The following is a 25,375-nucleotide window of genomic DNA, read 5'->3' as shown; positions in this document are numbered from 1 at the left end:
GTTCTAGACCATAGTTTTTTTCTGTGTTAGAGATTGAACTATAACACTATAAATTAAGGAATACCGTACATTTTTAAATGTACGCTGTACCTCGGAATCTAGAGCTCAGATTTACATGTTACCCATGTGGTGGTCTTTGAAGTTATAACCCCAGCCAGTAAATTGACTTTTGAAGCCTGGTGCAGTGTTACTTAAGGCATGTCTTATTTGTGTTATAAACATGATGATTGTTGGGGTGGTACACACCTGGAAATCCCAGCACTGAAATGGCAAAATTGAAGGTACTCTGGACTTCTTAAGATCTTAAAACAGAGAGACAAGCAGAAACCAAAATTAAATACTATTTAAGCCCCAATGGAGTTTGTAGATAGACAAAAGATAGCTCTTATGTTTTATAGAGTTAGGACTTTAGAAATGAGTAATCTTGTGAGGGTCTGGGGATACAGCTTTGTGTGAGATTTGATTCCTAGACCCAAAAGGGAGAAAAGATGAACTAGCAAACTCTACAGTTGGATGGAGCTCATTGGTAGCATTTGCCTAATGTGTGCTCCTTGACGTTATTCCCAGAGTTCAAATAAATAAAAAATTGTTAGAATGCTTAACATTGAAAACCTTCAGTTAATGAAATCTACCATATTGTTAACAAAGTAAAATAGAAATACTGTATATCTTCCTAGATGCAGAGAAAGCTAACACTCCTTTCTGATTAAAAGATGATAATTATAATGAGAAAATATTACACATAAAAAGCACTATTGTTTCATTATTTCTCTTTTGATCTTACCCTAGATGCTATAACATTTGCTGTTTTACTTGCTGTCATTTTAAAGGTGTTCTAACTTACATTTCAGTGCAACCGACTATTGAAGTGGTGTCCAGCCCCAGATTGCCACCATGTTGTTAAAGTTCAGTATCCTGATGCGAAACCAGTCCGCTGCAAATGTGGGCGCCAGTTTTGGTAAGCAGGTGGTTTTCTAAATGAGGGACCTCAGTATAGGGTCTTCACTTTTTCTTTTTAATCTTGGTAATAAAACGGAGGGGAGGGGGACTTCATGCTGGGATATGTGATACTAGTTTAAAATAATGTATATTTCTTTTAAGTAAAATACAAATCACAGAGGCAGGTGGATTGCTGTGAAATTGAGGACAGCCTGGTCTACAAAGCGAGTCTAGGACAGCCAAGGCTACACAGCCAAGGCATCTTTCTTGGTAACTTGGGCCTTTAGAATTCTATAGTATATTCTCTGTCTGAATACTAGATTTTATTTATCAGGAATTTTTCAATACCACATATTAGGGAACCACTTAGTGTCTCAGAACTGTTCAGCCGGCCTTTTCCCTAAATGGGTAGCCTTAGAATCTCCCACTTTGAAGGTTTTTGTTCCTTTTTCATTATCATCTCGAAGTCCTCCTTTACAATCAGAAGCCAAGCTATGTCTTCATCAGTGCTGATTCAGTCAGGTGCTCAGTCTCTTTTTTCATTTCTACCTTGCATAAAACAATATGGCACAGACACAGTTAAGTCAGCTTCTACAGTGATTGCAATAGCATGTTCTTCATTTTCATCAGAGACATCATCGGAATGGCTTTCATTGGCTTTAGCTTCGCATACATTATGTTTAGGACTGTTTGGCTATTCTCAAGATGGCCAGAGCTTTCTCTACACCTCTTCTTTCATTATCAAGTTTCACCACAATCACCCTGTAGAGTCTATTCAAGATAATGTATTCTTTTTGAACACACATTATCAAACCTGTCTATCAGTAAGTTCCAAATCTGCGTCCTTGTTTTAGACTTTATTAAAAGAGCGCTCCTCACTTCTCATTAGCAGTTTCCTTTATTAGCCTGGTAATCTATCATAACAAGATAATCTAGTATTTATACAGCAGAAATTTATGTCTCAAGCTAGCAAGTCTGGGGCCAATGTGCTGGTGGATTAGTTGTGTTAGTGTAGATGTCTGTTTTTGGTTTTGGTGTTTTGGGTTTTTTTGCTATTCCTTGTCTGCCTCTCTTTGTTGTATTGTTCATGAATGCAGCCCTTATGACATAATCACCTTACAAATCCCACTGGGTGGTGATTTGTCGTGGTGTGTTGGGGTGGAGTAGGAAGGTGGTTTTTGAGACAAGAAGTCTTGTCCGGACCTCTGGAAGAGCAGACAGCGTTTCTCTCCAGCCCAAGACCCTGTTTCAAACAAGGCCAGTGATGTTTTTCCTGTGTCTGTCCACTGTATACTGTGCCAGTGCCCTCGGAGAAAAAGGCATGGGATCCCCTGGAACTGGAGTTAGGAATGGTTGTCAGTCACCATGTGGGTGCTGGCAGTCAATCCTGGGTCCTCCGCAAGAGCAACAAACGCTCTTACTCATTGAGCCATCTTCCAGCCCCTCCTTTCCTTAGGAAATGAGTGTGGGATACACCAGAGGCGCCTTGGTTCCCTGTTCTGTTATAGTCTATGTCTGTCTTGCTTGAAATAATTTCCTTGACTTCATTTAGTACTACTCTCTTTGGCAAATAATTTTTCTTTTGTCATTTTTATAAATTACTTGATAATTTTATTAACCACCAATTTTATTTTGTAAACATTTTATTAAATTCATTAACAGTTTCATACATAGGGTGAATTTTGGTTACTCTTGCCCTCTCGTTCCCTGTCTATCATCCCTTACCACTGCATCCCTTCAAATGCCACGTTCCTACCTTGCTTGACTCACTGAGTTCCTTCTGTATAGCTGTTACTTTGAAACAATCTATTGGAGCCTGGTGGGCTCCTTAGCAGTGGGTACGGGTGTTGTGTTGTGTTATGTAGCCTTGAATTCCCTATTTTCCCTCTCTTGAGACCTAGGTTTTTATAGGCTACCCTGTCCAACTTGGTGTTTGTATTTGTGTTTCCTTCATTTATACCCCTCCCCTCTAAACATACATATCTTAAGTGCTAGGATTACAGATGTGAGCCATCATACCTGTTTTTTGTTTTGTTTTGTTTTGAATAGATTGATTAATACTATGGGGCTGAGTTTAATCTATTTACGTTATGCAAAGATGTACCTATTTGCTTCTAATGTGTTGTTTACTGTATATCAGTGTGGAATTGTGAATTGACCTCCAAATTCAGGCTTTTGTTCTTCAGTTCTCCAACTGAGTGAATGAAGGTAGACTAGGTATTGATGCGTGTAGTCTGAGTGAGACGGTCTAGCAGGAACTAGTGTACAGTTGTTACCAGGGCATGTCTTTATGCTTTTAGTTCTCATTTATTGAATACCTACTACATGCTGGTACACACTAATACTAAAACATCCACTGTAAAATAAACGGACAAATTCTCTGCCTTAGTATTTCCCAATCATTTAGAACTTGCTGACAGTGCTAGGGGACTATACTGTGGACTGGTTGGCTGTTTTGTTTTGTTTTATTTAAGCCTATAGTATGTAGGATTATTTATCTAAACTCTTTGTGTCCTTTTCAGCTTTAACTGTGGTGAAAATTGGCATGATCCAGTTAAATGTAAGGTGAGGTTTTTAATTTTTTAAATGGGATGGTACATTTCTAAGATTTGATTAAAGATAATAGCTGATGACTTTGCTCTAATAAACAGAAGAGTTTATTCTTTTTATTTCAAGTGATCATCGCAGGTATTCTAAGTGCATTCTGCAGAGTCAGGCTCCTGATTGTCCTTAGGATATCCATGAGTAGGGCAGCTTAGTTGTTAAGTTTTGTTTTGTGGGGAATAACATCATAATTTGACTTTTCCTCTAGTTCCAGGCTCCCCACTCAACTTTAACCAGACAAAGTTCTTTGGTTGATCCAATATAAATGAATTTCCTATTTTGAGAATATGCCTAATGATAATCTTTTGCTTACTTACCCTTGTTTAAGTGGTGAAAAAAATTATCTTAAGCCTTTACTTATATTCTAATGGTTGTTATTTTCAAATAGTGGTTGAAGAAGTGGATTAAAAAGTGTGATGATGACAGTGAAACTTCTAATTGGATTGCAGCTAACACAAAGGTTGGTCCATCTATGTGTCGCTCCCCTCCTCCCCACCCCCACCCCACCAACCCCCACCAACCCCAGTCTCACCCCGAACTGTTGATAGTGAATATGGATATGGGTAGGATGCATAAGCATTAGCAAAAGTATTATGGGTTTGTCTTTAATTACTTTCAGGTGTTCATTTTACTGGACAGCTGTAAGGCAGTGTGCACAGTGCTCTATTGTTCTTTTATTGTAAAAACATAAGTATTCCTGTACAGTAAGCTAATTTTGTTGACACCTTTTATATACAAATGTTGAGTATACTCCATTCCAATTCACTTATATCTGCTTAATGTTGGTTATTTTCTTTTTAAATCATTTTTGGTTTATGTGCATGTGATGTATGTACTCATGCCCAGGTCAAGGAAGAAACACTTGCAACCATCAGTTTTTCCGTTCTATAGGTGCAGTGTATTGACCTGTTAGACTTAGTGGCAAGTACGTTTACTTCCTGAGCCATCTCACCACCAATGTTCATTCTCTACCTTAAATCACTGAGTTTTCCTTTCTAGATGTCAATCTTTAGGGACCGGGATTTGAGCATAACTGTTTCCTTGAATCTACTTTATGCTAACCATATTAAATATGATTTAAGTGAAAAACCCTTAGTTTCCTTTTGATGTATGCTATTAATGAAACCAGCTTTAAATTCAGTATTTTGGGGGCTCAGTGTAGCTCAGTTGATACAATGCTTGCCTACAATATACAAAAGCCCTCGGCTTGATCCTCAACACTTTATGAACTGGGTGTGGTGACACATTCTGTAGGCTCTGAACTGGAATCAGAAGTTCAACACAGCCCGAGCTAAACAAGACCTAATATGAAACATGAAAGTCAGGGCTGAGGAGACTGCTCAGTGGGTGGGAGTGCTGGTTGCTCAAGTATGAGGAGCTGAGTTTCGTGTCCTTGACACCATGTAAAGACAGGAATGGCCACGTGCGCTCGAAATCCCAGTGCTGAGGTTCTGAGACCGCTGGATTCCTTGGAGCTCAGTAGTTAACCAGCCGGGGTGAATTTGAAGAACTCCAGGTTCAGGCAGAGTATCTCAGAGGAACCGAGGCTGAGAGCTATAGAGCAGAACACAGTGTACACACCATTCAAAATTTTAAAAGCTTTAAAAAAAAAAAAAAAAAAGCCAACACTTGAGAAGCAGAGATATCGCTGTGAATTCGAGGCTAGACTGGTTTACATGGTGACTCCTAGAACAGGCTAAGGCTGTGTAAAGAAATCCTGTCTCAACAGCAACAACAAAACCTCTCAAAGTATGTAAAAACAAAAATGGAAATTGTGGAAATGGGTTGAAAGTCAAGGCCTGACTACTTGCTTGCCTAATTCTGCAGTCCATATTTCTTTGTATATGGATCCTATGTGACCTAGAATTAGTTTTCTTGTTCTATTTTGTCAATCATAAGACAAACAGGAATAAATAACACTATTGGAAGGTTTATGGGTTTATGGTGCTTATGAAGCACTGAGAACAGTGCACAGCATAGGAAGTACTCTACCGCTAGGGGCAACTAAGCGGTGTGTTAGGTGAAATACTTACCTTCATAAAACTTACTGTGTGTGATTAAAATTGTTTTGATTGTTTTTATTTGGGTGGAGAGATGGCTCAGCAGCTGCTCTTCCATAGGACCTGGGGTCAATTCCCAACACCTGCATGGTGGCTCCCCACCTTCTACCATTCCATCTCTAGAGGACATGCCCTGTTCTGATCTCCAAAGGCACTTACACACAGATGGCAAACACAGACACACACACATAAATACTAGTAAGCATTTAAAAGAAAAGGCTTTATTATTGTATCTATTAAAACCCAATAATAGCAAGTGGTGGTTGTACACTCCTTTAATCCCAGTACTCAGGAGGCAGAGCCAGGTGGATCTTTGTGAGTTCAAGGCCAGGCTGTATACAAATCAACTAGTACTGTTGCACAGAGAAACCTTATCTTGAAAAACAAACAAACAAAAAAACCAAAAACAAACTAACAGCCCCCCCCCCCACCAAAACAAGTAAACAAAAGAACCAGTAATAATGATACACATTATTTTTAATGGTATATTTTAGATGCTTACTACTTTTGTAAGTGACTTACTATATTAACTCTAATAAAAAAGGGAATCTAGAACTGGCTTCTGTCCTCAATGGTAGCAAATATAGTTTAGTGTAGCATTGACGCCAACTTTATAGTTTTTTTTCATAGGAATGTCCCAAATGCCATGTCACAATTGAGAAGGATGGCGGTTGTAATCACATGGTCTGTCGTAACCAGAACTGTAAAGCAGAATTCTGCTGGGTGTGTCTTGGCCCTTGGGAACCACATGGATCTGCCTGGTAGGTTGGACAAATGGTAGAGTACGTTCATAAAATTATGGGATGTATACCACATACAAATTATATTTCTACCTTTGATTATCACTTTACTTTAGCTTAAAAAAAATCAAAAATTAATATGCCATTTCAATAGAGTATGTAGATAATAACAACAGAGAGGGATTAGGTAGTCATATTTCTCACAGAAATTAATAATTGAAATGGACTGAGATTTAATTAGTTGAAAGGTTTGAAACACTGTCAACAGAGGTGGAATAATGTTTTAAGTTCATGATTTTAGTTTTTAGTTACAGTGATATGTCCTTTAGGTAGAGGTTGTAAACTAGAGTTTATTGGCAGAAATTTAACTTTTATGTTTTCCTTATTTTCCACATCATTAGACAACAGTTTTATCGTTGTCTTTAAAAATTGGAAAGCTACTGAACAGAAATCTGTATTTTTAGCTTCTCTTTGAAATAAGCTTGCATTGCTATTTGGAAGAATTACCTAGAACTAGGAAGTAGTCCTTCAAATGGACCTTCTTTGGCCAGTTTCATAAGTTTCTCAAGACTGACAGTTAATGTCAGATGCAACTATATATAAAAAAATTTTATAAGTAAACAGTATTATTTAGCGAATAATGTTAAGAATAAAGAAATTTGTGTGTTTAATACAGTTGAGAGTTTGATACTTTTTGTTTCAGGGAAGATTGTTTCCATGAATGCATAATCTTTGGATACAAAGGCTATCTTTGTTAAGTGAGATTGTTCCCTTTCCTCCTATACTAATAGATAATTTTGTTATGTGACTATTTGGGGAAATACAAGTTAAACTGTAGATGAATTTTGAGAAACATAAAAGCTAGCATATTTCCTAATGAGAATTGAAAATGTTTGAATGATCTAATATACAGATGACCTACTTTATTAATTTGTTTTACCTTCCTACTTTCTGTTGACCCCCTGGTAAGTTGTGGGGCATAGAGCAAATTACGAAACATACTGCAGTATAAAGTAGTAATAAAATAGTTAGGATGCTCTGAGGGTTTAGGTGGAAGTGGCGTGGCTAGGTTAGAAGGGTCTAAATTGTGTGCTTTACATTCATTGTCAAATAATCGCAGTGCTTTGTGGAGCCTGGGTGGGAGGCAAGAGGCTGTAGGTTTAAGACAAGATAAAGAGATATGAACTTAAGAAAAAAAAAAGATCTTTGCTTTAAGTTTAATTGGGACTTGTATTAGTTACAGTAAATAAAGGAACAGTAATAGGAGTTACTTCTGAAGCTAATTCTAAGGTAAAAACTAATTTGTTAGTGGGGAATAAAAAATTTATTTATTTATTTATTTATTTGCCTTTGTCAGAGCTGAAAATGAATTCTCTGTATTTGAAGACAGCAAACTGTAGGGTTCCTAAAAACTGAAATAAAATCACTTTTGTATGCTAGCCTAGTAAAGTGGGGGAGAGAGAATAGAGAAGACTGTTTCAAGGTCTGTGAGTTTGATGACTTCTCTGATTACTCAGATTTGTAGTTATATAGAGCAAAAGAGAGCTACCACAGACTGGATGATGACATGAGCAAAAGGGGCATGCCTTCTTACTCATTAACCTTCTAAATGTATCTCCCCTTTTTTCTGTGTATGTCTTAAAATGCCTCTGATTTGGTCAAAACTATATTCAAGTAGCACCATCTATGAATTTAAGTTAGAAATATAGGTAGACCTAAATATTTGTTCTGCTAGCCTTTAAATCTGTAATAGTTTTGGAAGGGAAAGCCTGTCTTTAGACGGTGCTTTAGAATATATGCTAAGTGTGGCACATACCTTTAATTCCAGCAATTGGGGGGCAGGTGGAAACTCTGAATGACAGGCTAGCTTGGTCTGCATAACTAGTTTGGGCCATCCTGAATTACTTAGAGAGACCATGTCACAGAAACAAACCAAAGAGAAAACTTGTGGCGTTAAGAAGACAGGAAGAAGAGGGTGCTACTAGTTAACCAAAAGAAATCAAGGACAGTGATCTTGCAATTAAATTAAGCAAACTAGTACATTGAGAAGTATGAATAATAAGGTGAAAACTAACATCAAGTCATCTACTACCATTGTTATTTGTGTTACTTTTAGATCAATTGTGGGTTACTTCTGAATAGTGGGAAATCAGCTAGTATGAAAGACTAAGCAATTAAAAGTATAATTTCAAATTTCTATAGACTGTATATGAATCATTTCAGCAAAATATTTCATTGGGACAGAAATTTGTAGCTTATACAGTAAAAATATGCAGGGATGTTTGGGATTGACTGGCCATTTCTTGGAGTAAACATAATGGATTTGCCTTTTCCTTAGGGGGAGTATCTTTAAAAGCTTCTTGAAAGCCTCCCCCACCTCCTTTCTGCATTCTGATACATTTTTGTGAGAGATCATTTTATCTCCAGAAGCCATCTGTTTGTTACTCAAGCATGTAAGTCAAAGGAAGTTAAATAAATACACACACACACACACACACACACACACACACACACACAAATATGTACATAGGCAAACAGTTTTTTCAACTGCTTTCTGACACATATTTGCTAAAATCAAAGATATGTGTTTGTATATTATGTGTGCATACAAATATATACATACTTCTGAAGAGCTGAGGATAGCTCAGTGGCAGAGCCATCTGCTTGACATGTAAGAAGCTCTAGATACTAGTCCTTAGTTCCATGTGTACACATGCCTATTCAAAAAACAACTTTGATCTGTGTGTGGTGACACAGGCCCTTAATACCAACACTCAAGGAGGCAGAGGCAGGTGGAGCTCTGTGAGTTTGAGGCCAGCCTGGTCTACAAAGTGAGTTTAGGTTGGCCAAGGCTACAAGAGAAACCCTGTCTCGAGAAAACAAAAACAAAGCCTGAAAAAGTTTTAGCAACTTAATTTTAGATTTACACTTTTTACATGTGTGCGTGCATGTGTAAGCACGTGTGTCTTATTGCAGTGATGCTTGCTCATTTCCAGCAGCTTCCCACAAGGCCAGAAGAGGGCATTAAATAGTTTGGAATTGGAGTTCCAGAAGGTTTTGAGCTACCCGCAGTATATGCTGGGAATCAAATCTAATCCTGTGCAAGAGTAGCAAGTGCCCTTAGCCATTGAGCCATCTCTCGAGCCTTATGCAATTGAGTTTTAACATTTAAATTCAGTATTTTTCTTTGGGATGGAGGGAGGGGTGGGGTTTTACAAAATCTTCCTTTAGCTCTGAAATAAAAGGTTCACTGTCGACAGATGCTGCAGCATCACGTTATCTCTTCACTTCCTGCTTTAAAACGCCTCTATTAATGAACCCTGAAATCCCCTGCAAGTGATTAGTTAAGCATTAATTAAGTAGCCAAATCAGAATATAATCTCTAATAAAAGATGGATAATAGCCAGGTGTGGTAGCATGCAGCCTTAATCCCAGCACTTGATACAGTGCCAGGCAGATCTCTTGAGTTCTAAGTCAGCCTGGTCTACATAGCGGGTCCCAAACCAGCCAGTGCTAGACCCTGCCTAAACAAACGAACAAACAAAAAGATAGATTAGGAAAGGGCAAAAAATTATTTACACTCTGAGTTAATTTTTCTGGGCATGTTCCCTCCTTTCCTCCTTTTTTTATGTATCATTCTTTTTTTAGTGTCAGCTAATAAATCATAAATAGTACTGTGTAAAGTACATAGCACAGCATCTCTTACAAAATAACTTGTTGATTGTTGGTTCTGGTTTATAAAAGGAGAGATGCAGTGAGAACTGGATAGCTTAGGACATAAGATGATCTCTTCTGAAATGGAGTTCAGGCTACACATAGTAAAAATAAGCTCTATACTGCAGTGTTTTCTAGTGGTTGTTGAGTTGGTTCAGGATGAGCTACCTAAAAGGTACAGAATTTCCTATTACTTGATGGAGAATTGATCTAGTATTTTAGACGGTTGAAATAGTGTGTGCTTGGATTATATTCAACCCTCCCCTTACTTAGTCTTTTAATTCTACCATTGTAGCAAAAGAGCCCTGGGTGTTGTGGCATCTCAGATTATTTATCTCTTGTAAAATAGAATGTTGGTTTTAAATAATCACCCAGTACAAGTTAAAGCATTTCCCTTTTTAGTTGACTTAGGTTTTCTGAAATCCTCTCAATTTTTTTTCTTTAAGGTACAACTGTAACCGCTATAATGAGGATGATGCAAAAGCGGCAAGAGATGCCCAAGAGGTGAGTGCGGCCGTGGCAGAGCAGCGCTCGCTCGCTAGGAATTCCTAGGCATATTTTCCAGAGGGTAACTTTGCAGAAACATTCAGCTCTAAATTACTTGTAGGTAAACACTATAATGAATCCTAGATGTCCGCTTACATTTAGAAAGGGACTATTTTACAATGCTTATTAGGAACATTCATTTTTGTTTTCTGAAATGGGCTCTATAGTCCAGATTGGCATCAGACTCATGATCTTTCTGCCTCTGCTTCTTCCTGAGTGCTGATGACAGGGGTGTGCGTTGTGAAGTCTTTTTTACTTTGTTGTTTTTGGTTTATTTTGAGACAAATTCTTGGCTTTGTACCTTGAATTCCCAATCTTATCTTCCAATTGTGAATTTACTGGAATGTGCCAATCATGCTCCTTTTAGTTGAGCTAGTTATGCTGCTTATTTTCAGGTCCCAGTGGTGCTGTGGTATCAGCACTCACCTCTGAGCTCTTCTCATTCAGAAAGGAGAATAGGAAACGAGCAGTTGAGTGAACTGCTGCTCTTAAGTATGGAGCGCCAGGTGTTTGCCTCTCCCCCCCCCCCCCCCCCCCCCATCTTTACCTCATTGTTCATGTAGTTCTGATAGGTTAGCTGATTTGAAAGAGACTCAGGAGTTGGGGAATTTCCTGTCATAGGATAGAGAAATGACCTGCTCTTAGAGAAATGGCTATAATAACACAAACCCCATGATTTTTTTTTTTTATTTCATAATTTTATTGTAGTTGTAGAACCATTTAATTTTTATTTAGCCATTCTTTAATGAAATTCTTAGCCGGGTGGTGGTGGTGCACGCCTTTAATCCCAACACTTGGGAGGCAGAGGCATCTGAATTGCTGTGAGTTTGAGACCAATCTGGTCTACAAAGTCCAGGACAGCCAAGACTACACAGAGAAACCCTGTCTCAAAAATCCAAAAAATAAAAAGAAAGTCCTAGAGACAAAAGGATGCTGTTTTGAAATGGTTTTTCTGATGGATACAATCTAAAACATGCTTTGCATCTGTTTGTTATTCAGTTTTTAAAAAAAATAATTTAATTTTGCTTAATGTGCATTCATTGGTATGAGGGTATTAGATCCCTTGGAACTGGAGTTACAGACAGTTGTAAACCATCATGTGGATGCTGGGAATTGAACTCAGGTCCTTTGGAAGAGCAGATAATGCTCTTAACCATTGAGCCATCTCTCCAGCCCCTGTTGTTCAATTTTTTAAAGACATTTCTTTAAATTTTCTGAGTGTGGCATATTATGTGCTTGTAATCCCAGCACTCTGAAGACGAGGAGGATCTCAAATTTGAGTCCAGCCTTTCACTGCATAGCAAGTTTGAGACCAACAAGACTCCTACTCATCACCCTTAGACCTCAATCATTCTAATTTAAAAAGAGAAAGCCCAACATGCGCAATACTATATACTCTCATATTGGTAGGAATAAAGGGTACTCTGTCTTTTATAATTACAAATGATAAATGTTTCACAGATGTCATTTTGGGGTCTTGATTTTTGGGTGATTTGATCTTTTAAGTCTTTTTGCTTTTTGTGTAATAGGTTTTAACTGTCTCTCTCAGTCTAGGTTCAAAGTACTGGAGTAACATGCATATTATTTTAGTCCTTTCAGAACAGAAAAGTCCTCATAAATTTTAGTGCTGGTTTTAATATATTCACTACATGTTATTTGAATGTGCAAATGTAAAACCACTTACAAATATCTTGTTTCTATACAGCTGTGTAACCAGGTGGAATCACAGTGTAACTTGTTGGTGTTCATTTAATTTTGTAGATTTTTGAAAGGAAATACTGCCATGTCTAGTTTATGTGTTGCGAGGGCTGGGAACCAGGGACCCCTGCATTGCAGGGCGAGCATTCTACCAGCCGAGCTACATCTCCAGCTGTAAATTACTGTTCTTGTTGTTGATTGTTACTGTTCTTATTAAAGAGACTGATCTGAGGCCAGGCATGGCGGTGCACACCTTTAATCTCAGCAGAGACAGGCAGAAAGATTGCTGAGGTCAAGGCTAGCAGCCACATCTACATAACGAGTTCCTGGACAACCAGAACTACATAGACTCTGACTCAAAACAAACAAACAAAAACAAAAAACTTATTTTTGTAGTCTGCTGATAACAGACTTTTTCATCTTCACTTCACTTCCATTTAGTTAGTGGTCCTCAGATATCAAGTTAAAATGGGTCGCTGTCTGAAGGTTACTCTTGCTGTGATGAAACACCATGACCAAAAGCAAGTTAGGGAGGGAAAGGGTTGATTTCACTCTTAGTTCCATATTACAGTTCATCATCAAAAGCAGTGAGGGCAGGAACCTGAAGGTAGGAGCTGAGTCAGAGGCCATGGAGAGGTGCTGCTCACTGGCTTCCTCTCCATGGCCTTCTCGGCCTGCTTTCTTAGCCTAGGAATGACACCACCCACAGTGGGCCTGGCCGTCTCCCACACCTGGATCTTATGGAGGCATTTTCTTTTTGTTTGTTTTTATTTTTTGAGACTAAGGCTCTCTCTATATGTAGCCTTGGCTGTCTTGGACTCACTTTGTAGACCAGAACGCCCTGGAACTCAGATCTGCCTGCCTTTACCTCCCTGAGTGCTGGGATTACAGGCCTGCACCACATAATAACTTTATATAATTTTGGTTTGCAAATTATATGCATCAGTCACACTTTCTCTAGCTTCCTGTTTGGATCATTCTACTGTTGTTGGGTTTTTGTTTTAGTTTTTCAACTTTATTTCATTTTTATGACTTACTAGAAATCATTATTGTTTAAAATCCTTTTTAAAAGACTAGCTAGATCATATTTAGCACCTGTCTTTGTTTTGAGGCCCACAGCATCTCAGTGCCATCATTCATTAAGAATTAAATCTTGCCAGGCGTGGTAGCGCACGTCTTTAGTCCCAGCACTCAAGAGGCACAGGCAGGTGGATTGCTGTGAGTTCGAGGCTAGCCTGGTCTACAAAGCGAGTTTATGACAGCCAAGGCTACACAGAGAAACCCTGTCTTCCTAACCCTACCCCTGAGGGATGTTTGTCAGTAACTTTGCTTAGCTTGCACAAATCACTGGGTTCAGCTACCACCAATACACACAGCTGCTTCTTGTTTTCTAACTTACTGAATCCTGTACAAAGTTCGTAGAACTTTTTTATAATGCTAAAAAATATTCTTTAACACCATTGTTTAATTTTTGGCCACTAATTATAAAAAAAAACATTTTAATGTAAGTTAAAATAGACAAACGTGGCTCATGGCTGCTGTGTACTATATCGTACATGACTATACATGACTTTATTCCTAATTTAAACTGATAATTCTACTTTTAGTTTTCTGAGGGCCTTTTGCGTATTTTCCATAGTGGTTACTAATTTACATTCTTACCAGCAATGTCTTAAAAGAATTCCCTTCACTCTTGGTATGTTTGCTTTTTTTTTGAGTGATGAGTTCTTTTAACGAAGGAGGTGCTGTCATCACATTGTGGCTTCAATAGACTCAAGCTTTTGTATATCATGTGTATGCCATAATTACAAAACCTCTATTTTTCTTACTGGGTCAGCGATCCAGGGCAGCCCTGCAGCGGTACCTGTTCTACTGTAATCGCTACATGAACCACATGCAGAGCCTGCGCTTCGAGCACAAGCTATATGCGCAGGTGAAGCAGAAGATGGAGGAGATGCAGCAGCACAACATGTCCTGGATCGAGGTGCAGTTCCTGAAGAAAGCAGTCGATGTCCTCTGCCAGTGTCGTGCCACACTCATGTACACTTATGTCTTCGCTTTCTACCTCAAAAAGAATAACCAGTCCATTATCTTTGAGGTAGGACTAGCTCCTGTTCAGGGGGAAAGGCCACCTCCCACCCACCCACCCACCCATCCACATCCCCTTTCATAAAACAGAGTTAAACCCTTTCTGTTTAAAACAGAAAAATGTAGGTGCCAGATGGCTCATGCCTTCAATCCCAGGATAGGGAGGCAGAGGCAGGCAGGTCTCTGCGTTCAGGACAGCCAGTGTTATACAGAGAAGCCCTGTCTTAAAAAACAAGAACAAAGTTGTTGCTAGGAAGATAGGAGGAATGTCTTTGCTAGCTGAACTGCAGTCAGACTTGTGTGGGTTGGCTAGCTAGCTAGCTGTACTGGCTCTGCAATCAGCCTTAGATTTGTGTTTTTACTTCTGGCACTGTTCAGCTCTATAAAGAATTGCAGCAGACTATTTTACCCTGGTGTTTTTCCATCTTTTCTTTTCATAAGTTTTTGTTTTGTCTTATTTTGCTTTTTGAGAAAGGAGGAGTTAGCTGTATAGACCAGGCTGCCTTCATACTCACAGAGACCCCTGCCCCGGCCTCCCAAGTACTGGGATTAAAGGCTGGTGCTGCCACACCCAGCTCATGCATCAATGTTAAAGCATCTTTATGGAAAACCTTTACTGCTAAAAGCCTCCTTTTTTGGTCATCATGACAACACAAAAGCTAACTACCAAGTGTTCATATCTAATGTAGGCTAGTTTTATGCTTATTGAGAACTTAACAGTGTGCTCAGTGCTGAACAATAATTTATATGGACCGTGTCACTTAAGACTCACAATATCCTAGACTATTACATATCACACTCTGGTCTAAAATAAAAAATAACCAGGCTCGATGCCTCTTACCTGTAATTCCAGCATGAGAAGCTCTGTAAATCTAAAGCTAGCCTGTCTCTTGGCCAGCCACAACTACATAGTGAGACCTTATCTCAAAGAAAAAAAAAAAAAAACAAAATAAAAAGATTTGTAGAATACTGATCTTGCAGCAGGGTGTGGTGGCACATGCTTTTAATCCCAGCACTCGGGAGGCCAAGGCAGTCGGATCACAGCGAGTTCGAGACCAACCTGGTTTACAAAGTGAGTCCCGGACAGCCAATGCTACACAGAGAAACCCTGCCTCAAAACAAAAAGAACCCAGATCTTGCATACAATGTGAAATAAATTTATTCAGCTGGTTATGATGGTACATGTCTTTAATTTCAGAACTCCAGAGGCAGACGGATCTCTATGGGTGTGAGACCAGCATAGTTTACATAGAAAATTATATGCTAACCAGTGTTATACAGAAGACCATGTCTTAAAAAGATTTGTATATATTTAAGTTTATGGAAGTACCTACAGCCAGATGTGGGCAACGATAGGGTTTTGGATTTTTTTTTTTTTCCCCCTTCCTTTTTCTGTTTTTCGAGACAGGGTTTCTCTGTGTAGCCCTGGCTGTTGTGGAACTCTCTCTGTAGACCAGGCTGGCCTCGAACTCTGCCTCCTGAGTGCTGGGATTAAAGGCATGCACCACCACCACCCAACTAGATTTTTGAATTTTTGTTTTAAGATTTGGTTTTTTAAAAGAGTGGCTCTTAGATCTAAACAACTTTCAAATTGTCCTCAGTATTCCTTAGGTAATAGTTGAATCTTTCCTAACATTTTCAAAATTGTTCTGGGATGGGGGAAAAAGAAGGTGAAAGACACAAAGAGCTTTACTAGTTAAGCCACACTTATCAAAGTGACTGTCTGTGGAGAGTAGGTGTCTAGTCAGCAGACTAGCTAAAGTAGGGTGTGTTTTAGCTTGGTTTTGAAGCCAGAATTTACTTCTTTTCTTTCAGAATAATCAAGCAGATCTAGAAAATGCCACAGAGGTGCTTTCGGGCTACCTTGAACGTGATATTTCCCAAGATTCTCTGCAGGATATAAAGCAGAAAGTTCAAGATAAGTACAGGTGAGATTTTAATAGCTGGTAGACAAAATTTTCTGCCAGTGGTGAGGTTCAGTATGGTTGGCCTAGCTGCTCTATTTCCACAAGTCCTTCTGTCTATTGGGCAAGAAATTGCAGGGGAATCTAGCCATTTAGTCTAATGACTGACTGACTGACTGTACCTCCGTTGAAATCCCTGCACGATAGGGAAAAAGACTTTAAAAGGAATAAGTAGCCATTAGCATAAGGGGTTGGGAATAGGGTATGGGTTTTGCCCAGGTACTCTTGTGGGTTGTGGCCCTTTGAAAGTGAATTATGCTTTTTTTTTTTTTTTTAAAGAGTTTTTGTTAGAGCTTATCTCTTAGAGAAACTTAGCTCAGGGTAAACAGAACTTCAGAATTTGATGTCTTTTAAATTACAAATAAAACTAGGGAGGTAGAGGCAGGTGGGTCGCTGTGAGTTCAAGGCCAACCTGGTCTACAAAGGGAGTCCAGGACAACAAGGCTACACAGAGAAATCCTGTCTGGAAAAAACAACAACAACAAAAGGCTTTTTCCCAAAGTGTTTTCCTCACATTTTGTTATCTTTGTGTGTGTGTGTGTGTGTGTGTGTGTGTGTGTGTGTGTGTGTGTGTGTGTGTGTGTGTGTGTGTGTGTTCATATGTGCAGATATGTGAAGAGGAAGGAGAAGCATCAGATTCCCTGGAGCTAGAGTTAACAGGCAGTTGTGAGCCACCAGATGTGGGCACTGGGAAATGAACTTGCATGTTCTGGAAAAGCACAGAATATTCTTAACCCCTGAGCCATCTCTCTATCCTCTGGTATCTTTTGTTTTGTTTGTTTTAATTGTTGTTTTTGAGACAGGGTTTTCTGTGTAGCTAGGATCAAAGGTGTGCACCACTACTGCCTGGCCCCTGGTACCTTTTTAATAGTAGTACGGGATCTGGGAAGTTGGAAGGTCTGCAGATTTAGTCCCAGTGTCTTCACTTCCTTTGGCTAACTGTAATTACATTGTATTTAATGCTTTTACAGTCAACCAACACTTTTATTTTATCGGTGAATATAAATGACCTATAAATTTAATTGATTTCATAATTTATACAACTATGGGTTTGAATCATTGTTTTGAATGCCCATACAAAGGTCTACTACTTGAGGGTTCTAAAATTAATTTCTGACACTGGGAATCTGAGTTTAAAGTAATCTTGGGAAGAATCTTTGTTGGAGTGGTAGCCTAGCGTTCACATGGTCCTGACTTTGATTTCTGGCAGTGAAAGAGTGCCAAAATGGAGTCCTAGAAACAGTTAGAAGCAGTTTGATGTGCCTGCACATCTGAGTCTGAAAATGTTCATAGTAATAGCAGGTGCTTTGTTTAAAGCCTGGGCAGGAATGATGCTTTTTATAAATAAATGGCCCTTCTATCACCAGAGGCTGACAAGTTTCTTTTTCTCTTTAATTACAGATACTGTGAGAGCCGACGAAGGGTTTTGTTACAGCATGTGCATGAAGGCTATGAAAAAGACCTGTGGGAGTACATTGAGGACTGAGAATGCCCTGCATAAAGTGAACTCTGAAAACTTTACCATCTAGAGTGCTCATGCAATTAAAACAAAACACACACAAACAAGGAGGCACTAAGCCTGTTCTGACACCACTGGTCTGTAGTACCAGAATTCTGTTTTGTTAACGGAAAGTTTAAGTAAATTATATTGTAATAAAAAAGGTAGATAAACCATTGTACAACAGTATTCTAGGCCGCCAACAAAGCGTGACAGACACACAAAAAGCCCTCCAACGTTAACTTGTAACGTAGCTTCATTCTCAAAGCTGACTTCCTTTTTCTTTTTCCTGAGTGTAGTACAGTTACAGTTTCAAAAGCTCTTTGACACTGCTTTTCATGTCCAAACCAGCCATTTTGTTGTACTTTGGTAAAGGACTTCTTCCCCTCACTCCCCTGCTCATACATACCCCCACACACAGTTGCACTCACTTTCTCTCATACCCTAAGGTCATGAGTGAATAATGATTATTAGCTACTTGTAAAGGAAATTCTTGGGAGGGGGAAGGGGGTAGGCAGCAAGAGAATTAAACAAACAAAAAACAAAAAACAAAAACTTTGTATATGACTTTTAAAACAAGAGGACAACACAGTATTTTTCAAACTTGTATATAGCGCATATGCATGGATAAAGCAAGCGTGGCACGTGTTTGCATAATGTTTAATTACAAAAATATTTATTCTTTAAAAAGCTTCAAGATTATGTCTATTTGCTGTGCATTTTCTTTCAGTTGGCTTATCTTTAGGGTTGGGGTTGGGATAAAGGTGTGTTTTTAAGCCCCTCTGCAAGACCTAACTAGAGTGTTTTCCCTTTCCTGGGGTCATTTTGCCCTTTCTGGTCTTGTTGTGTCTTTTGCTGGCCATGGGCCTCGTGCCTTGAATTTCCAGCTTCTGGCTCTAGAACCAGGAAGTCAAATTCTGAGCAAATGCCTCGATCTGTTAAAGACTACAAGGGGTTTTAGTTGCTTCGATTCATGAATGATGCTGTCCCAACCTACTCGTCTGTGGCCTTTGATGCCCCTATCCCAGCCCATGTGCCCATGTCATGCACACAGCTGTAGGCTTCCTAGGTTCCCCATCACTCTGGAGGAAGCATTTCAGATTTTATTTTTCTGTTTTATTTTTCCTGAATTGCTGCTTTGAGCCTTTTAAATTTTTAGTTATGGCTCTTCTCTCATCCCTTCTTTGTGTTAGGGTGTTGAATACAATGTTTTCACTTTAAGTATAAATAAATAGCAATTCACTTAGTCTGAGATTGTGAATTTAAAATGGTGGATACTGAAATTGCGTGTGTGCTTCAGTGGGTTCATTTTGAAGGCAAACACCACTAGAACATGATACTCCCATCCAGTGCATCTGAGTAGGAATCACTGAGTTTGCTTCTTTTCTATTGTCAGCATATAGGAGAATTAATAATGCATTTTAGCTGTGATGTCCATTTTTATGAAATTTATACTAAAAGCTATGTTAAAAGTAAAGGATGGTGGTGGTTTTATTAACTATATACCTGTTTAGGCCATTCTGCCTGTGGTATTTTTCAACAGGTCAGCATCCCTATGTCTGTCAGTTTTATATAAGAGTGCAGAGTGAGCTAGGCAACTAGATCAAGAGGCAAAACTATTAAATGCCAGCTCTGGCTGAGGACCTCTTCGTCTTCCTTTTACTGTCTTGTCCTAGGGAGTGTTTACCATTTGTGAGGCAGCTGTGTCTGTCCTTGCATTGTACATCTTACTGCTCCATTGGGAAGTCGGTTCACTTTCCTCTGGCCTTTTGCCTAAGTTAGGCTTTGCTGAATCACCCTACTTTTCCTTTTAGAAAGGTTGTTACATGAGATGTACTTGCAACTGTTCTTTTCCCATCAGAAATCAGTGAGTGTTTGCTGACTGTGTTATGCTGCTTCCTTAAACCACTTGTTGCTTGATGATCAACTTTTTTTTTTTTTTTTACTTCCCTTGTCACCTCAGGTGGCAAGTCTGAACTCAGTTGTCTGCTTTTCCATTTTCTCTTTTCCCTATTGCTCTCCCATTATCCATTTGACTTTATTTCAAATAATTGTATCAAACTTAAAAATACATTTATCAAAACTAAGGAGATTTCAAAGAAAGCTCAAAGTAAGTTCTTTTCCTGGTGACTTAGAAAAGCAACCAGAATTGTCACATAGATATATATGGTCCCTAAAAATGCTTTGTGTGTGTGGTGTTTAAAAATAATTAACTTTGCAGTATCTAGGTCTGAGTGTTATAAGTTCTTTTCACACCCTGCCCTTACAAAAAGCATCTGAAAGAGTGTGTGCATCTCATAGTCTCGGTTCCCTGCCCATGGAGGGGTAGTGCAGTTGGTGACACTCTCTAGGCTCAGTGCTTACATGGGACCTGAGAGTATCACAGTCACAATTCGTATGAAACAAGGTTAATTGGCCTTCCTGCTACATCCAAGCTTATAACAACCGTCTCCATATCTGACAGAATTTAACTGCTTTTGTTAGTAGCTAGCTTCAGTGCCCCCGGCTGGGATAGGCAAGCCATATTGTTAACAGCTTCTCTATTTGACCTACGTCTCTCAGAGGGCTCTACTTACCATAAGCACCAGGGTCTCCCTGTGTGGCTGCGATCAGTTACGTTGTCAGTGCATGCTTCATTTGAGCAGCAGGTGAACTTTCAATGATTTACAATAGAACTCTGATCCAAAGCTCAGGAGACAGACTATAGTGGTAAATGGAGTAGCATATAACATCACCAGACTCTAAATTCCTTGTAATTTGCTGCAACCCTGATTGTACATGTTTTATGTGTGTTTAAATAAATATATTAAAGACACACGTGTATACATACACACAAATAGATCCAAGACTGACTGACTTGATTTGAAATGGTTGAATCTGCAGTGTAATGTGTGGTTCACCTGTCATTAGGAGTTGAAACTTAGAATAAGAAAGTAAAAGGACTTAATGTAACAAATTCTTTTAGCTACATATCCCGGTATAGAGCACTTGGGGGATGGGATGGGGTGGGTTGGTGAGACAATCAGATCGATAAATTGATTAAATGCTCCTAACCCTGTAATTTTGTGCATAGAGCACCTTGTGCTGTGGAAATAACTGTTCTTAGATTTTCATTGTAACTGGACTGTTCAGGTTGCCCAGAGGGAAAGAACATTCCTAATTCTAATAAAATAAACTTTTATTTTGTTATTTCATTAGTTACTTATGTTTATTTTTATAGTTGAAAACAGATGACTTAGGTTACTAACAGCCACCTGTATAATGTGCCTTATTCACTGTTCCTGTTTATAATATCAACTGTCAAGAATTGGTTCAGGTTCTGTGGAGGGAACTGTGAATGAGACCATCCCCGACATTTAACTTGGCTAATGAGACTTTGAGAACAGTTTCTGAAAGTGTTCTAGTTTCTGCATCTTGAACATTGACTTTAGATTGTTGCTTGTGTTGTAATACCGACACATGTAGATGCTAGGTCTTAGAGTGTCGCTTTTAAAAAGATACTTAAAACCTTGTCAGCCTCAAAAGTAGTTCCCCTTTCATTGATATGCTGACGTGCACTATAAAGTAGTCTCAATCCTGAAGATGCTTGTGGATATCGTCCATGATATAATCAAGTCCAGACTTCAGGACAGCTGAGTCTTCGATAGGGTCATAGTTTGTCAGCTTCATTTTCAAAGCACTCTAAAACAAATGAAGATTGCGGATCACAGAGGAGGAAATAAGACTCAGCAAGATTAAATAACTTGCCTAAAGTTTCACAATTTCTTCGATCTGGGACCAGAGTGACATCCAACTACCTCTGTACAGTTTTCTTATTCTTGTCTCTGAATGATGTAGCATCCGGGACCAGAAGAAGTGGCTTTTTATGCTGTGCGTCTAAACCATACTTTGCTAACAGTAATGCCTGGCAGTGCCCTTTAGAGAGGATTACTGCATCGCCCACCATTGTCCTGATTCTTCTAGAAACCAGCCTTGAATAGGCAAGAACCCTTCCTTGCAGATTGGACAGCCAGTCCCCCATGAGTCACATTTGAAGTCACAGTCCCCAAAGACAGCCAGACCACAAGTGACAGTCGAAAATAAATAGCTTATTGTAATTCAATAGGATATTTGCAGTTGTTGACCATGTCCATCTCAGTGTAGAGTTTGGACAGCCTGCTGGGATTTGTTACAGGATCTCTTTTATAAACGATAGCTGAAAATGCACAGAGCAGCAGCTAAGGTGGCTCTAGAATTTATATAGTCAAGGATGGCCTTGAACTGCTGATCTTCCTGCCTCTGCCTCTTAGGTGCTAGGATGACAGGCATGTGCCACTAAGCCCAGCTTAGCAGGTAACCATTTGGTCTCAGCATTTATCCCTGCAACTGGAGGGTGTGGTAGGTGTTTTTGTTTTTTAACAATAGTCTTCAGCACTGTAGCCCAGGCTGGCCTCCATTTTAGAGCTTCCTGCCTGCCTGCCTCCTGGGTGCTGGGATTACAGTGTGCACCATTACACCTATCACTTGGAAAGGTGTTTTTTGTTTGTTTTTTTCGTTTTGTTTTTGTTTTTGTTCTTTAAGGTAAACAACATAATGAGAAAATCTTGGCTTTTTCAGAAATGAAAAAATGTGCACTCTTTAAGATTTCCTTTTTGGTATATTTTTGGGGAAGTTCGTATATATTTTAAAGCATGTGTGTCTGTTAAGTTTTCAAATTGAATTAGCCGACCTAGAAGCTCTCAATTGGAAGTCAATGTGACTAAGAATAAAGGCAACTTTAGGATTTTCTTGGTGTATGTGTGTCAGGTTTGTTTGTTTTTTTCAGCTGCTACTACTAAAGTGAGTGCTTGCTTCAGAAAAACTTCAACTGATACTGATGGGGGCCATTAGTGTGGTTTTCTCTGTAGTTGACAAATTACAAAGCAATCACTTTGCATCTCTAAAAGTGAACCCATGGGGAATCCAGGGAACCTCTCAATTTCAAATACATAATTAATTCAGGTAAATAAGGATAGTGCGCTCATTTGCTGGGTTCTAAGAAAATACTGTCAGATCCCTAGAATTTTTTTTTAAGGTTTATGTATTTATTACATACAGTATTTTGCCTGCACACCAGAAGAGAGCACCAGATCTCATAGATGGTTGTGAGCCACCATATGGTTGCTGTGAAATGAACTCAGGATCTGGAAGAGCAGACAGTGCTTTTAACCACTGAGCCATCTCTCCAGCCGTGTGCTACATTTAAAAAAAAAAAACAAAAACAAAAAGCTGGGGTGCCTTTAATCCCAGCAGAGGCAGGCTGATCTACAAAGTGAGTCCAGGACAGCCAAGTCTACACAGAGAAACCCTGTCTCTTAAAAAAAACAAGCCAAACAAAAAAAATATGGTGAGGGTTAAAGAAAGTGGGTAAAATAAAGCTAAACTACAATCATATTTAACTTAGGGCTTTTGTTTGTTGATTAGTTACTTTTCTCTTTCTGTGACAACACAGTGGCTGAGGTCACAAAAGTGATGAGGCTTACAGAGTCAGTGGCTGAATGTCAGCATCTTGATCTCAACTAGGAGGCAGAGCATACTGAGAATCAAGAGATTTTTTTTTAAAACACAAAGCCTCCCCCCCCCTCCCAGTGACACACCTCCTAATCCATCCCAAACAGTTCCACCAACTGGGGACCAAGTATTGAAATAAAGTTAGTGTTTTTTGTTTGTTTTTGAGACAGGGTCTCCCTGTGTTAGCCTTGGCTGTCCTGGACTCAAGTGATCCACCTGCCTCTGCCTCCTGAGTGCTGGGATTAAAGGTGTGCCTCACCACGCCTGGCTTGAAATAAGATCTTATTCGGACTGTTTTCATTTAAATCACTACAACCCACCCCGACCCCACTCTTGTGCTGTCAGCAAGGGGCACAATTATGATGCTTCAATACAGCGTTGGACACTGGAGGGTCTGTTTATTTGTCCAGATGGGTGGTCCTGTTACCCAGTCAATTACTAAGCGGAGTCATATTTGACCACTTGACACTATTCAAACAGTCTTACCAAAGTACCTTCTAGGATTTAAAGAATTTTTTTTTTTGTTTTTATCCCATTCATTGTTCTTTTCCATCTGTCATCTGTTATAACCCATCCATCCATCTATTGGTTTTTGGAGACAGGGTTTCTCTATATTATAGTTCTGGCTATCCTTGGAGCTCTGTAGACCAGTCTGCCTGACTCTGCTGCTGGGAAAAAGGCTCTACCACCATCACCTGTAGCTAATATTTTTGACTCTTCTATTCAAAACAGATTGCTTTTGTTGAAAACCTTCATGTTTAGGAGCCACCAAAATTTAATGAGTTAAGTAATATTTCCTGAGGATTACTTTGTGCCTTAACACGCACCTGTAAAAGCCCTCTTCAGTGATTACACCTGTGTGAAAATTGGGTCATTAATTTTGCAAGCTACCTGTGATCTGCCAAAGACTTCAAGTGGCTACGATTTCTGTATGAAAAATAAAACGGTGCCATATATAAGCACTTTACATGAATAGCTATTTGGGTCAGGCCCTGGGGAACTAACTAGCTCTGTGGAACAGTTGGTTCAGACAGGGATTCAGAAATTTATATCCTAAAGTCTTTTATGGATCCAATCAAAAAAAGAAAAAAAAAAAAAAGAATGAATGAATGTATTAGCTTGCTCTTGCAGGGGGAACTCTGCTATTCACTCTGTTAGTATCATTTCCTTGGAGTATAGTATAAAATCTGGAAAAAAAAATGATCTGCACCTTTTGTGGGCTTACTTAGGCAGTAGACATTCTAATGGGATGCTCTAAAGTTATCTACATCCACTCTCAAGTCATAACTTAATTGCTGGTATGAATGAAAATGTTTCCTTATTAATAAATTTACATCACATATCCTGGCTCATGGTTCATTTCTGCCTGTACAAAACAAATACTTGGATTTTCTAATATGAAAGTGTGACCTAAGTACTCACCTGATTTGGAAAAGATGTACTTGTAAATTTTTAATTACTGTGAGACACACTCTTGCTATAATTACATACAGATCCAGGCTGTACTCCAAGTTGCAACCCTCTTGGTGCTGAGGTTATAGTTGTGTGCCACTTGCCCTGTCTAGGGAATGGTCTGCAACACTAACTATGCCTCATGAAAGTTGGTGATACTGTTCTTTGTGCCTTACTCCCTCTTAGAGTTTGTTTTTATTATTTGGACTAGCTTGCAAGAAAGTCAACAAAATATTGTAGTTTAAAAGAACCCTATAGTACCTTGTAAAAATCAAATAGTTATCTGGGTGTGGTGGCCGCAAGCCTTTAATCCCAGCACTTGGGAGGCAGAGGTAGGCGGGGTTGATGTGAGTTTGAGGCCAGCCTGGTCTACAGAATGAGTGCAAGGACAAGCCAGGGCTGTTACACAGAGAAACTCTGTCTTGAAAACCCAAAAAAGAAAAAAGGAGAAGATCTAACCACTGACAACAAGCAATACATCCTTTGTATAGGGCAGTTTTTGACCTAGAACATAAGGTAACCAACTGACCCAGCAATTTTTTT

General features: G+C 39.1%; 1 protein-coding gene across 2 annotated transcripts in view; it reads left to right on the top strand.

The window, feature by feature from the left end:
* Arih1 (ariadne RBR E3 ubiquitin protein ligase 1) overlaps positions 1 to 18,553 on the top strand; it is an 82,937-nt gene extending 64,384 nt beyond the window's left edge. For both annotated transcript variants that reach the window (XM_051156581.1, XM_051156582.1), the window contains 8 exons: positions 852 to 958; positions 3,462 to 3,504; positions 3,932 to 4,003; positions 6,234 to 6,364; positions 10,504 to 10,561; positions 14,139 to 14,399; positions 16,205 to 16,317; positions 17,755 to 18,553. In XM_051156581.1, the coding sequence (XP_051012538.1) occupies positions 852 to 958; positions 3,462 to 3,504; positions 3,932 to 4,003; positions 6,234 to 6,364; positions 10,504 to 10,561; positions 14,139 to 14,399; positions 16,205 to 16,317; positions 17,755 to 17,839 (870 nt within the window). In that variant the 3' untranslated portion in view covers positions 17,840 to 18,553. The remainder of the gene's footprint in view (positions 1 to 851; positions 959 to 3,461; positions 3,505 to 3,931; positions 4,004 to 6,233; positions 6,365 to 10,503; positions 10,562 to 14,138; positions 14,400 to 16,204; positions 16,318 to 17,754) is intronic.
* Positions 18,554 to 25,375: the final 6,822 nt, after the last annotated feature.

This window comes from Acomys russatus, chromosome 14, assembly GCF_903995435.1.
Source record: "Acomys russatus chromosome 14, mAcoRus1.1, whole genome shotgun sequence".
In the NCBI taxonomy this organism is placed as follows: Eukaryota; Metazoa; Chordata; class Mammalia; order Rodentia; family Muridae; genus Acomys; species Acomys russatus.
Note: the sequence above shows the minus strand (reverse complement) of the source record. Positions and strands in the feature narration are given on the sequence as shown.